The sequence below is a fragment of the Salvelinus fontinalis genome, chromosome 22, assembly GCF_029448725.1.
Source record: "Salvelinus fontinalis isolate EN_2023a chromosome 22, ASM2944872v1, whole genome shotgun sequence".
Taxonomy (NCBI): Eukaryota; Metazoa; Chordata; class Actinopteri; order Salmoniformes; family Salmonidae; genus Salvelinus; species Salvelinus fontinalis.
Window position 1 is genome coordinate 29,667,051 of NC_074686.1, and position 14,478 is coordinate 29,681,528.

General features: G+C 43.4%; 1 protein-coding gene across 1 annotated transcript in view; it reads left to right on the top strand.

Annotated features, from left to right (window-relative positions):
* The first annotated feature begins 4,308 nt into the window (after positions 1 to 4,308).
* Positions 4,309 to 14,478, top strand: part of LOC129820178 (electrogenic aspartate/glutamate antiporter SLC25A13, mitochondrial) — a 77,907-nt gene continuing 67,737 nt past the window's right edge. Inside the window, exons 1-2 of the mRNA XM_055877146.1 lie at positions 4,309 to 4,676; positions 14,183 to 14,230. Of these exons, the coding sequence (XP_055733121.1) occupies positions 4,452 to 4,676; positions 14,183 to 14,230 (273 nt within the window). The 5' untranslated portion in view covers positions 4,309 to 4,451. The remainder of the gene's footprint in view (positions 4,677 to 14,182; positions 14,231 to 14,478) is intronic.

Below are 14,478 nucleotides of genomic sequence, written 5' to 3' on the forward strand. Positions count from 1 at the left end.
TTGAGGTTTGGAGAAGAAGGAGTGGGTGGACGGTGGTGATGAGGGCAGGGGGAGGACTGAGTCTGCAAGTGTGTGTGTGTATGCCTGTGTGTGTGTGTGTAGTTAGTGTAGTATGGAATGAGTAGAAAACTAAATAAATAAAGGTATAGTGAATCCGTAATGCAAGAATCAAATCCCCAGCGATGTAGGTCAATTAACTTTATCATCTCCCTCTTATAGTCTTTAAAAAGCTCCTTTAATCTGCTCTGGGGTCAGGTCTTAGCAACGAATCTCAATGAGCCGGGCATCTGTAAGTGTAAACGTTCCTATTCGATCTTCCATCCCATGTATAACGTCAGAACTATTTATCAGTCTGGTCTTTGAATGGAACCAGAGTGAGTTTGATTGGTGTTGATGTTATTCTAACACAGAATTATTTCAGCGTAAACAAGAAAGTGCTTGTCATGGTCTATTACACATAAAGCACTGCATGTTACAGATGATATTCCTGCATTACGTTTGACATTCCCCTGATTGGATAGATATGGAGACAGATGGAGAGATACATTGTTGGTTACTAGGCAGAAAGATGTGTACTTATACTTTGGGAGACCAAAGTATTACACAAATCAATGAATGTTTTGAGATTAAATGTTTTTTTTACCTTTATTTAACTAGGCAAGTCAGTTAAGAACAAATTCTTATTTACAATGACGGCCTACCAGGAAACAGTGGGTTATCTGCCTTGTTCAGGGGCAGAACAACAGATTTTTACCGTGTCAGCTCTGGGATTCGATCCAGCAACCTTTTGGTTACTGGCCCAACACTCGGCTACCTGATGTAGATGTAGATCCTGTAGATCCTGTACTCATCTTAAATGTGGTTTTAGATTTATAGATACCATAAATTACATTTTATAACCATTATAAAATAAGTAATTTCATAAAATGCCTTCAAATCGCTATTATAATCATATTCTTATTTTAATGCAAAACACATTTATTTCTCTCAGTCCTCCCATCCACACTATCTGGACAGCTTGTTTGTATTGTGGTTTGGTACAACAAAGTTATATAAAACCTATTTTTGCATGCTGTTGGTTTTCAGGGTTTGTTGTTGTTGCACAATGCAAGGCTTAGCAGTTTGCAGACACTTGATGTTTGTATTGCGTGTCACATAGCTAACACAACTGGAACTGGTGTGGCCTTGGCTTACAGAGTGTTTTAAAACCTTTTTCTCTGTGATAGTAGGCTGGGCCTTGGACAAATTCATCTGGATTTGAATATTCTCTTTAAAGGTCCAATGCAGCTGTTTTTATCTCAATATCAAATCAGTTCTGGGTAACAATTATTAAGTATCTCACTGTGATTGTTTACAATTAAAATGGCCCAAAATAAGAAAAATAGCTTCTTAGCAGAGAGCATTTTTTTCTTAGCCAAATAATTAAAGGGGCATTATAATTTTCACAATTTCACAGTGTTATTCCAACCTCAAAGTGGGAAAGTATATATAAAACACAGAAAATTACATTTTTGACTGTGCTGGGCCTTTAACAAAAAATGTTGGGGTATTTTTTAAATATGAGTTAGGATATGTAAGCTCTGACTGGTAGAGATTGTGTTAATGGGATGATTTATATTTATATCCAGAGGCCGTTCAGGTGTACCAAAAATGGTTCTATAACTTCATGAATAGAAAACTGTGAAGCTGCTGCCAAAAGGTGACCCTTTCCTTCAGGTCAACAAAGTCCACATGACCACATCCACCACACTCCCCTCTGATCTTCCATGATATCTTTCATCCTAAAAATGCAATCCAAAGGCACATCCTACTAGACAAAAAACACAAGGGAGAGACAAAAGGAGAATAAAGTCTTCAACAAGTGACTTAAACAAGCAGAACTATGTGAATACACTTAAAGATAAATAAAAATACATTTGAGTGACTAACAGACGACGGCAATAAGTAAGCCCAAACTGGTCATTTACAGCGCTATTTGAGAGGCCGCCACTAACCTGTCAGCATTTCAAACCCAAAACACAACTTTTCAAGAACACATCTCCTTTCCTCTGTTACTTTTAATAGAAAGTCTTTAACCCCCTTTGACCTCTAGGGTCCACAGTTATTGATCGTTAATAGGGGCTGTGTAGTCGGTGGAGAGGCCCAAAGTGGTATAATAATTTGTTTATAACTCTGGGTCTATTTTTGAAAAACTGTGTTTAGATGGTTAAAATTAGAAGATGGTCGTCCGTCACTCATCGCTCATTCCGTCAGGACGCGTGGTTCCTCTGGGACTGAGAGGCCGGGAGAGGTGACCCCCCAGGCCAGGAGGTTTCAGAGGTTCCAGAGTTTATCCCCATTATTCAATCATTCATGGGACCTTGGACGAAGACCAGTTGGGCTTTTGGATTTCTTTTTGTCATGCAATTCTGTTCCTAAAAATAAAACAGAGAAACCAGACCAGGGAATTGAATGATTTAGTAACATTGTGTTTCTCAAAGGCCTATTTCTCATGTAAATCCCTCACAATTCGATTATAGATAAATTATTTTTACATGAACAAATAGTGGATGTAGGACTATATGCAAAACAGCACGGTCTCACAGCTCACAAATGCTGCAAATCATAACTGCAACCAGCTATAACACACCTCTGTGTTCTACCTACAGTAAATGTCACAAATAAGTCATTTAATACAAGACTGACAGAGATAGATAATGCCGTGTCAAAGGACCAAATCATTCATGTTTAAATCTTCTCAAATATTGTCCTACAACCAAATTTAATACAGGTTATGAGATTGCATTAGCTCATAAAACGTTACTCACAGCCATTTTTCCAATAAACGATAAACTGTGTGCCATCAATATTTGGGAGGGATGTGGGCTATGCCCTGGCGAAGGCCATTTTGAGAGGAGCAGACAGCCTGCTGAGAAAAATACAGGGGTTCATGCTGGTGATCGGGAATCCGAAAAGCCACTGGCAAAAAGCTATGAATTATTTTAAGCGCAAAATGCATTTTCTTTGAAGACCATGTGCCATTAGGGCCCTTTTGCTCCCTTTTAAATTGTTTTTATGCTATGAGTAATGTTAACCTTTGCTTTTGTAGTCATGTAATTCTCTCTCTCCCTCTCTCTCCTCCTGACACAAAGCATAGATGGAGGGATGGAATGGCTGGAAATAAAGTAGCGAAACCATTTACTGTGGGGAAGAGAAGGAGAAACCTTGTATGCTCTCTTCCATAAATGCCCCTTTTCTGCCTTAGATCTATAGGAAAGGTTCTTTCTCAGAAGCTATACGTCTGATGTTGAAAATAATTGAAGAACTGCTCTACTCACTGGAGAAATACAAATGACCATTACAACAGTGCCTTCAGAAAGTATTCATACTTTAGTGCCTAATTGCAAACAGGATGCATGTTTTGGAATATTTGTATTCCTTATAGGCTTCCTTGTTTTCACTCTATCATTTAGGTGAGTATTGTGGAGTAACACAATGTTGTTGATCCATCTACAGTTTTCTTCTATCACAGCCATTAAACTCTGTAACTGTTTTAAAGCCACCATTGGCCTCATGGTGAAATCCCTGCACCGTTTCCTTCCTCTCTGGGAACTTAGTTAGGAAAGACACCTGTAACTTTGTAGTGACTGGGTGTATTGAGGCATCATCCAAAGTGTAATCTTGCTCAAAGAGATATTCAATGTCTGCCTTTTGATTTTTTTAGCTACCTACCAATAGTGGCCCTTCTTTGCAAGGTATTGGAAAACATCCCTGGTCTATGTGGTTGAATCTGTGTTTGAAATTTACTGCTCGACTGAGGGACCTTACAGATAATTGTGTGGGGTACAGATGAGGTAGTCTTTCAAAAATCATGTTGAACACTATTATTGCACGCAGAGTCCATGCAATTTATTTTGTGACTTGTTTAAGCACCTTTTTTCTTCCTGAACTTATTTAGGCTATCCATAACAAAGGAGTTGACTGAGGATATTTCATCTTTTAATTTATTTGTAATAATTTCTAAAAACAATTTCACTTTGACATCATTGGGTATTGTGTGTAGGCCAGTGACACACAATCTCAATTGAATCCATTTTAAGTTCAGGCTGTAACACAACAGGAAAAAGTTAAGGGTGTGAATACTTTCTGAAGGCACTGTACATAGATATGGATGGAACAATGTTTTTACATTCTTCACTCAATGGCAGCCAGGAAAGGTACATAAAGCCTATTACCAAAATGAATAGTATCAGATCATGTTTAAATAAATGCGTCATAGGTTGTGTAGGCATAGAGCCAATGTCAGTTATATCCTAGTATAGGTGTACTGGGAGGATACAGAGATCTTATGATGATGATAAGCTTCATAAGAAAGACAGAGGACTTTGAAATAAGGAATGATTGCCTACACCTTACTCTAATACCTGTGTAGTAACAGCGTATTCATGTAATATCAATAGACTGTAATACGGATGGTTAGCAATATGGATGGTTACATAACGATGCCTGCCACTGACTACCTCTCTACGGCTCCATACCACGTGAACACTTTAGCTGCCTTGATCTCCTCTCTTCACTGCACTGTTAGACAACCGCGCGTGATTTCCATGGGAACGTCGTCACGCAAAAGGAAATTACCGGGTTTGCTTGGTCAGTGGGCTTGGTTGGTTGACAGTAATCTTGTTATGGCTGCAAAGGTAAGCTCACCTTTTCCGAGGAAAAAAATACAGTTTTTGTCAGTAGGTGAACTAGACAATGTCGGAATAGACAACGACACCTTCGAACGCAGGGATGACTTTCTCACACACTGACTTCCTCCCCCATCTATTGATAGATGGCTAGCCAGCTAGCTACTAGTTAGCCTGCTAAGAGGATGTTCGAGGTTAACATTAGCCAGTGGCAATGCCATTGGGCTTTACAGTGTAGGAGGACGGGGCTACTTGCAGAAGTCAAGGTTGTAATGGGATGCATCCTTTCCCTGTGATGCACTATGCGGAAGCCGGTTATTAGACCAACCTGTCAGTGAAACCAGTGGTCTCTGTCCCTCCCTTTCCCCACGTCCCGTGTGGCCGGCTGATTAGCATGTCATTGACTTAAAGCCGGCTGTAGCCTAGTAACCTTGGTTAGCATAATGCTACATGAGCTTCTCCCCATACACATACACTACAGTAATATAAGGCTTCTGTTGTTGCTCGCTCCACTGGGGGCAGTTATTAATTCACATAATGTGATAGCACGTAATCAAATTCTACAATGTAGATTAGGCACGTGCCCCGTGTCTAGCGCCGTCATCTGCCTCGAGCCACGTTTTGAATGAAGAAAGTGTTCCCTCCTCCCAAAATGTAATAATTTATAAACTCACAGCTGAATCCCCTATTATTATGTACAGCCCCGTTTCATATAATAATTCCATATAAAGACAGCAATATTGACCTGTTGAATCTTAACATTGTCAAATGATACAGGTGACATTTGCACATCATCATTGAGATTTAGAGTGCCTTGCAAAAGTATTCAACCCCCTTGACGTTTTTCCTATTTTGTTGCATTACAACCTGTAATTTAAATATATTTTTATTTGGATTTCATGTAAGGGACATACACAAAATAGTCCAGATTGGTGAAGTGAAAAAAATAACTTGTTTCAAAAAAATGCTTTAAAATAAAAAACAGAAAAGTGGTGTGGGCATATGTATTCACCCCCTTTGCTATGAAGCCCCTAAATAAGATCTAGTGCAACCAATTCCCTTCAGAAGTCACATAATTAATTAAATAAAGACCTGTGTGCAATCTAAGTGTCACATGATCTCAGTATAGTCTGCAACACCACTAAGCAAGGGGCAACACCACTAAGCAAGTTGTGGAGAAGTACAGATCAGGGTTGGGTTATAAAAAAATATCCTAAACTTTGAACATCCCACAGAGCACCGTTAAATCCATTATTTAAAAAAATGGAAAGAATATGGCTCCACAACAAACCTGCCAAGAGAGGGCCGCCCACCAAAACTCACAGACCAGGCAAAGAGTTTTATTTATTCAGGTAGGCCAGTTGAGAACAAGTTCTCATTTACAACTGCGACCTGGCCAAGATAAAGCAAAGCGACACAAACAACAACACAGAGTTGCACATGGAATAAACAAACGTACAGTCAATAACACAATATTAAAAAATATCTATATACAGTGTGTGCAAATGAGGTAAGATTAAGGAGGTAAGGCAATAAATAGGCCGTAATGGCGAAGTAATTATAATTTAATTGCTAAACTCTGGAGTGATAGATTTGCAGAAGATGAATGTGCAAGTAGAGATACTGGGGTACAAAGGAGCAAAAAAAGAAATAACAATATGGGGATGAGGTAGTTGGATGGGCTATTTACAGGTGCAATGATCTATGAGCTGCTCTGACAGCTGATGCTTAAAGTTAGTGAGGGAGATATGAGTCTCCAGCTTCAGTGATTTTTGCAATTCGTTCCAGTCATTGGCAGCAGAAAACTGGAAGGAAAGGCGGCCAAAGGAGGAATTAGCTTTGGGGGTGACCAGTGAAATATACCTGCTGGAGCGCGTGCTACAGGTGGGTGCTGCTATGGTGACCAGTGAGCTGAGATAAGGCGGGGCTTTACCTAGCAAAGACTTATGGATGACCTGAAGCCAGTGGGTTTGGCGACGAAAATGAAGCGAGGGCCAGCCAACGAGAGCATACAGGTCACAGTGGTGGGTAGTATATGGGGCTTTGGTGACAAAACGGATGGCACTGTGATAGACTGCATCCAATTTGCTGAGTAGAGCGTTGGAGGCAATTTTGTAAATTACATTATCCTACCGATCCTTGACTTAGGCAGTCAGTTTTACGAGGGTATGTTCGGCAGCATGAGTGAAGGATGCTTTGTTGCGAAATAGGAAGCCGATTCAAGATTTAATTTTGGATTGGAGATGCTTAATGTGAGTCTGGAAGGAGAGTTTACAGTCTAACCAGACACCTAGGTATTTGTAGTTGTCCACATATTCTAAGTCAGAACCGTCCAGAGTAGTGATGCTGGACGGGCGGGCAGCGATCGGTTGAAGACCATGCATTTAGTTTTACTTGCATTTAAGAGCAGTTGGAGGCCACGGAAGGAGAGTTGAATGGCATTGAAGCTCGTCTGGAGGTTGGTTAACACAGTGTCCAAAGAAGGGCCAGAAGTATACAGAATGGTGTCGTCTGCGTAGAGGTGGATCAGAGAATCACCAGCAGCAAGAGCAACATCATTGATGTATACAGAGAAAAGAGTCGGCCCGAGATCCGATTTGACAAAATTAACTCTGTCTGAGAAGTAGTTGGTGAACCAGGCGAGGCAGTCATTTGAGAAACCACGGCTGTTGAGTCTGACAGAGTCGAAAGCCTTGGCCAGGTCGATGAATATGGCTGCACAGTATTGTCTCTTATCGATGGCGGCTATGATATCGTTTAGGACCTTGAGCGTGAGTGAGGTGCACCCATGACCAGCTCGGAAACCAGATTGCATAGCGGAGAAGGTATGGTGGGATTCGAAATGGTCGGTGATCTGTTTGCTAACTTGGCTATCGAAGACCAATGAAAGGCAGGGTAGGATGGATATAGGTCTGTAACAGTTTGGGTCTAGAGTGTCTCCCCCTTTGAAGAGGGGGGGGTGACCGTGACAGCTTTCCAATCTTTGGGGATCTCAGGCGATATGAAAGAGAGGTTGAACAGGCTAGTAATAGGGGGTTGCAACAATTGCGGCAGATCATTTTAGAAAGAGAGGGCTGTCCAGCCCAGTTGTCTAGTCCAGCTGATTTGTAGGGGTCCAGATTTTGCAACTCTTTCAGAACATCAGCTATCTGGATTTGGGTGAAGGAGAAATTAGGCTTTTGACGGGGTAGTTAGGTGAAAAGCATGGCCAGTCGTAGAAAAATGCTTATTGAAATTCTAAGTTATCGTGGATTTATCGGTGGTGACAGTGTTTCCTAGCCTCAGTGCAGTGGGCAGCTGGCAGGAGGTGCTCTTATTATCCATGGACTTTAGTGTCCCAGAACATTTGAGTTTGTGCTACAGGATGCACATTTCTGTTTCAAAAAGCTAGCCTTTGCTTTCCTAATTGCCTGTGTATATTGGTTCCTAACTTCCCTGAAAAGTTGCATATCGCGGGGGCTATTCGATGCTAATGCAGTACGCCACAGGATGTTTTTGTGCTGGTCAAGGGCAGTCAGGTCTGGAGTGAACCAAGGGCTATATCTGTTCCTGGTTCTAAATTTTTTGAATGGGGCATGCTTATTTAAGATGGTGAGGAAAGCACTTTTAAAGAATAACCACACATCTTCTACTGACAGAATGAGGTCAATATCCTTCCAGGATACCCGGGTCAGGTAAATTAGAAAGGCCTGCTCGCTGAATTGTTTTAGGGAGAGTTTGACAGTGATGAGGGGTGGTCGTTTGACCGCAGACCCATTATGGACGCAGGCAATGAGGCAGTGATCGCTGAGATCAGTAAAGGAGCTGCAAAGCTCACCTGCGGAGATTGGAGTGTCACTAAGCTGTACACTCCACAGAGCTGGGATTAACGGAAGAGTGGCCTTAAAAAAAGCCAATTCTTAAAGAAATAAATAAGTAAACACATTTGGTGTTCACCAAAAGGCATGTGGGAGACTCCCCAAACATATGGCAGAAGGCACTTTGGTCAGATGAGACAAAAATGTAGCTTTTTGGCCATCAAGGAAAACACTGTCTGGCACAAACCCAACACCTCTCATCACCCAGAGAACACCATCCCCACAGTGAAGCATGGTGGTGGCAGCATCATGCTGTGGGGATGTTTTTCAGAGGCAGGGACGCGGGACGATCACTGTGAAATGCCTGATTTACCTCTGGGTTGATGATGTCCTGGTTGGGGACCCTGGACCGGTCTTCAGGCCCATAACCTTCCCAGTCCACTAGATAGTGGATGCGACCTTTCAGGTATTTTGAATCAAGGAGGGCCTGATGGGCATAGGCAGGTTCCCCTCCGACGTCCAACGGTGGTGGCGCACTGCGGGTTGAGACTGGAGGATGAAGAGGACTGTAGGTGACCGGTTTTAACAGAGACACGAAAGGACGAGGAGATTTTATACTGACGGCGTAACTGGAGGAGATACGTGATAGAGTTATCTTGAAGGGACCAATGAAACAAGGACAGAACTTTTTGCAGGGGAGGCAGATGTCTCTGGTAGAAAACCACACACATTGTCCGGTGTAAAAGAGTGGCGTAGGTCGGCTGTGTCTGTCGGCAAAGCGTTTCTGGGTATTAGAGGCCTCCTGCAGATGCCGGTAAGTGGTCTCCCATACCCGCTCACTACGCTGAAACCAGTCGTCGACAGCTGGGACAGTACCAGGCTCCACCTCCCAGGGAAACATGGGGGGTTGGTAAGCAAGTACACACTGAAACAGAGTAAGGCAGAGGGATGAATACATGAGTGAGTTCTGAGTGTATTCGGCCCAGGCCATATACCGACTCCAGTCGTGTGGAGAGGCAGAATATTGTTGGCGGAGGTACTCCCCTATTTCTTGGTTCAGGCATTCTGTCTGCTGGTTGGTCTGGGGATGGTACCCGGAGGGGAGGCTGAGGGCGACCCCCAGTCTGTCACAGAAGGCTCGCCACACCCAGGTGACAAACTGGGGCCCGCGGTCAGAGATGATGTCCTCCGGAATCCCATAAGACGGATCACCTGCTGGAATATACACTCAGCCAATTCCATGGTGTTAGGTAAATGAGGAACTGGAACCAGATGACACATTTTTGAAAAACGGTCTACTATGACAAGGATGGTGGTGTTACCAGAGGATTCAGGAAGGTCTGTGATGAAGTCAACAGCTATGTTGGACCAGGGTCTGTGAGGGATTGGCAAAGGTTGAAGCTTACTGGAAGGGAGATGACGAGGGCTTTTGGTTTGTGCGCAGACTGGACAGGAGAGTACGTAATCCTTTACGTCAGATGCCAGTGAGGACCAGCAGAACTTACGGGCTAGAAGTTTGGTAGTTTGTGTAATGCCCGGATGTCCTGACCCCAAGGACATGTGACACCATTGCATCAGTTGGGGTCTAACAGCTGCTGGTACATAACTCCTCTCAGCTGGTGTCTCAGGAGGATCCAGGTCTAAGGTTAGGGCTTCTTGTATGGCAGAGTGAACCTCCCACTGTACCGGCCCCATAATGCAAGAGGAAGGAAGAATGGGTGTAGGGTCTGAGTTACTGGTCGGAAGGTCAAACTGGCGGGAGAGAGCATCAGCTTTTACGTTTACGTTAAGCGTGTGAAGAGGAGCGCAGCGGGCTTGTCTGGAGTTTAACCTCTTGGCCCCTCTGATATATTCCCGATTACAATAATCTGTTAGAAAGAGAAAATTATTTTGTGCGCCCTCCAACCAGTGGCGCCACTCCGAGGGCCAGCTTGATGGAGAGGAGTTCTGTTCCCCACGTTGTAATTCCTCTCAGCGGAGGATAACTTCCAGGAGAAGAAGGCACAGGGATGTGATTTTGGAGGTGTTCCCACCTGCTGAAAGAGTATTGCTCCTACTTCTACTTCGGAGGCACCTCCAGGGTGAAAGGAAGGGTCGGATCAGGTTGGAGAAGGACAGGAGCTGAGGTGAAGAGGCATTTCAAGTTGTTGAAAGCATTCAGGGCGGTATCAGTCCATTGAAGGGTACGGCTCTTTTTGGCTGGTATGGGCAGTGAGGGGAGCGGCAGTAGCACTGAAATTCCGAATGAACCGGCGATAGTAGTTGGAGAATCCTATGAAACGTTGGAGTTCCTTAACAGTGGTGGGTTTGGGCCAGTTACTGACGGCAGGGACTTTGTTCTCATCCATGCTGAACCCTCCAGGTGTCAGTACGAAACCGAAGAAGTTTACATGGAAGGTGCTCTTTTCAGTCTTCACATAAAGGTTATGGACAAGGAGCTGTTGAAGAACCTTTTGCACATGCTCTATGTGTTCCTTTAGGGAGTAAATCAGGATGTCAATGTAGACGATGAGAAAGCTGTTGATCATATCCTGGAAAACCTCGTTCATAAAGGATTGGAAGGCGGCGTTAGTAAGTAAGTAAGTTAGTAAGGCCGTAGGGCATGACCAGGTTTTCGTAGTGCCCTCGTGTGGTGATAAAGGTTGTCTTCCATTCGTCGCCTTCACGTATACGGACAAGGTTACATGCACTTCACAGGTCGAGATTTGTTTAGATGTTGGCGCGGTCCACTTGTTCAAGGGTTGCTGGGATCAGAGGAAGACGGTTCTTAACATCATTCAGGGAACACTAATCGATACATGATCGGAGACCACTGTCCTTTTTTTCCAGCGAAGAAGAAGCTGGACGCAGCCGGGGAAGAAGGACGAATGAAACCATTTGAGTGTTTCATCAATGTAGTTCTCTATTGCCTCCTTTTCCGGGATAGATAGGGGGTAAACACGGCCCTTCGGTGGGGACACTCCAGGGAGTAAGTCAATAGCACAGTCCCCTGGGCGATGTGGTGGCAGAGTGGAGGCCTTGATTTTGCTGAAGACATTGCTGTACTGGGCGTATGCAGATGGTATGGTGGGTGGCACTGCAGAGGCAGAGTCCTCAATGGTGGTGGCTCTGCAGGTAGGCTGAGACAAATGTTGAAGCAGGTAGATTACCAGGACAGTAGTTCACCTTGTCGCCACGAGATGACAAAGCCAGGGGTGTCCGAGGATGAGTGGCTGTTTGGGGGATGAGAGTTCCATGGTTTCGGTGTGGAAGACTCCAATTTGGAGGGTGACGCTCTGTGTCAGGTGTGTATTGAAGCCCGTGCCCAATGGCTGCCTGTCCAGGGTGTTAATCCTTAAGGGAGGGGTGACAGGTGTTAGATCAATGTCAAACTCTTGTACTAGCTGGTGATCGATAAAATTAACTGCTGCTCCCGAATCTATCAAGCCTTCTACATACTTGGTAACCCACTTCACGGTTATCAATACTGGGATGGAGAATTGCTTCTGGGAGATATTTAGAAATAAGGACACGCCTACCTGCATGCCAACCTGAGGGACCCTTCTCATCTCTCCATGATGGGGCGAACAGGGCAATGGCTGAGTAGATCATCTTTCCCTCCACAGTATAGGCAGAGCCCTTCTTGGATCAGCCTTTGATGTTCGATACATGGGAGAGGAGCTTGGCCCAACTGCATGGACTCTGGAAGGCTCGGACGGGATGACGGAACCATGGAAAGAGAAGGTGTCGGGTTCCTGGGTGGCAGAGTTCTTCGGCAGTCGACGATGAGGTGGTCGATGGAGATGGACATACGAATGTATTGATTTAAATGGTGAAGGTCACCTCTACAGGCCAACTCCGCCTGAAGTTCCCTGTTGAGCCCTGTTCGGTAGACGGTAAGTAAAGCAGCATCACTCCATCCACTCCCCGCAGCCATGGTGCAGAACTCGAGGGCATACTCGGCAGCTGATTTGCGTCCTTGTTGAAGTTCAATGAGGAGGTCTGCTATAGGACGACCGGAAGGAGAGTGATCAAATACCTCTTTGAAGAGGGTGTGGGAATGGGTCTTAGATCCGAGTTCTGTGCTGTTGGCAGTCCATATGGCGGTGGCCTAATCCAGGGCTTTGCCTGTGAGTAGAGACACAACAAAATCCACCCTGCTCTTGTCGGTGGCGAAGTTAGTGCGGTTGTGCTCAATGTATTTGCTGCATTGCATCAGAAATCGCTGACAATTCCCAGGTGAACCGTCATATTTTCCAGGTATGGAAATGAATGAAAGAGGGCTATGGGATACAATACCTGGCATCGGAGGAGTAGGGATAGGCTGGCAGAGAAGATGACAGATTTTCTCCATACGCTCCTCTTGCTGGGTTAGGCGCCGCTGTAGTTCCACTGAATCCATTCCGTTTTTAGGTGAGGTATTCTGTAATGAATTCTCAGGGAGAAAAAGGTGTAGATTCACACGCAGAGCGTGGCATGTGTTTATTACGACCTTCGCAGGAGGCAGGAATCGTGGTCACAGGCAGGCAATGGTCATACACAGGTAAGCAAACAGGCAGGTGAATCAAAACTAGGACTGAAGGCTATAACTGGTTCTCACAAACGAGATAGGAAAAGGCTTAGTAGAGTCAAAAGGAACAATACCACACAAAGGCACAAACAGAATGAACTGAACTAAATAAGGAGCTGATGAGACCAGGTGAGTAACTAACACAGGTGAAATCAATGAACAAAAATGAAAGACAGGGCTACGTTCAAGAACACAATGAAACAGAACACAGGGTTGACTAAGAAAATAAATACAGAACCTTACAGTGCCAAGCTTATAGAGACATACCCCAAGAGACTTGCAGCTGTAATTGCTGCAAAGGGTGGCTCTAGGGGGTGTATAGTTATGCACGCTCAAGTTGTTGTCTTAGTTTTTTGTCTTATTTCTTGTTTGTTTCACAATAAAACATATTTTGCATCTTCAAAGTGGTAGGCATGTTGTGTAAATAAAATGATACAACCCTCCCAAAAATCTATTTTAATTCCAGCTTGTAAGGCAACAAACAGGAAAAATGTGAAGGGGGGTGAATACTTTCACAAGTCACTGTATGTCTACTATGAAAGGTATAAACAAAAAGAGCACAATAAAGTTGAAAAGCATAAAACTAACATTAAGACATTCAGGAATTCATTGTGTCATAAATATCAGGTCTCAATAATGCTGCATATCCTAATACATTTTTTTTCTTTTTTTCCCTACAGTAATTATTAACAGTTTAACAGGGGGGTGTTATTATAAGTACAAGATTAGTGTGTCTTACTTTTATTGCAAAGTGGGGAAAACATCATACTGCAACAAGTCATAACGTTATCCTAGTAGCCTATGCCTATAGGCCTATCCATTTTATTTTGTATTTTTATTTATTCGCACAAAAAAGACAGTTTAACAGTTTATTTTTATTTATTGAACCTTTATTTAACTAGGCAAGTCAGTTAAGAACAAATTCTTATCTACAATAATGGCCTACCAAAAGGAAAAAGGCCTCCTGGGATTAAAAATAAATATTTATTAAAAAGAACAGTGCAGATAAAAACCAGGTAAAATGGTGTGCAGGTGAAGACATCCAAGAGGGATTTAATGAGTGCTTCAACAGAATTGTAAATTAAAGAAGTGTATTAGTTTCAGGTTATTACCACAGAGCTTGGTTGTTGATTATGTGATGATAATGTGTACATAATTTCTTTCTCCAGGGACAAAAGAGGGCTGACCCTACTGAGCTGAAAGCTATTTTCATAAAGGTCAGTTGTGTAAGAATCAATTTGCCTATGGATCAACAACATTTCCTTAGCTCACTGGATACAAGCCAACTTCATGCACTGGAAAGCCACTACTAATATTGCATTTATTTGTAGGCTTCTTCTGGTTCAAGTCACAAAAACAGGAGTCAATAGCACATTTCCGGTTTTCTCCATTGAGGTCTGAATCCTAACTTGAGATCCCTGCACACAACTTGAATTTTTACCATTGACATCACTGCATGATTTAT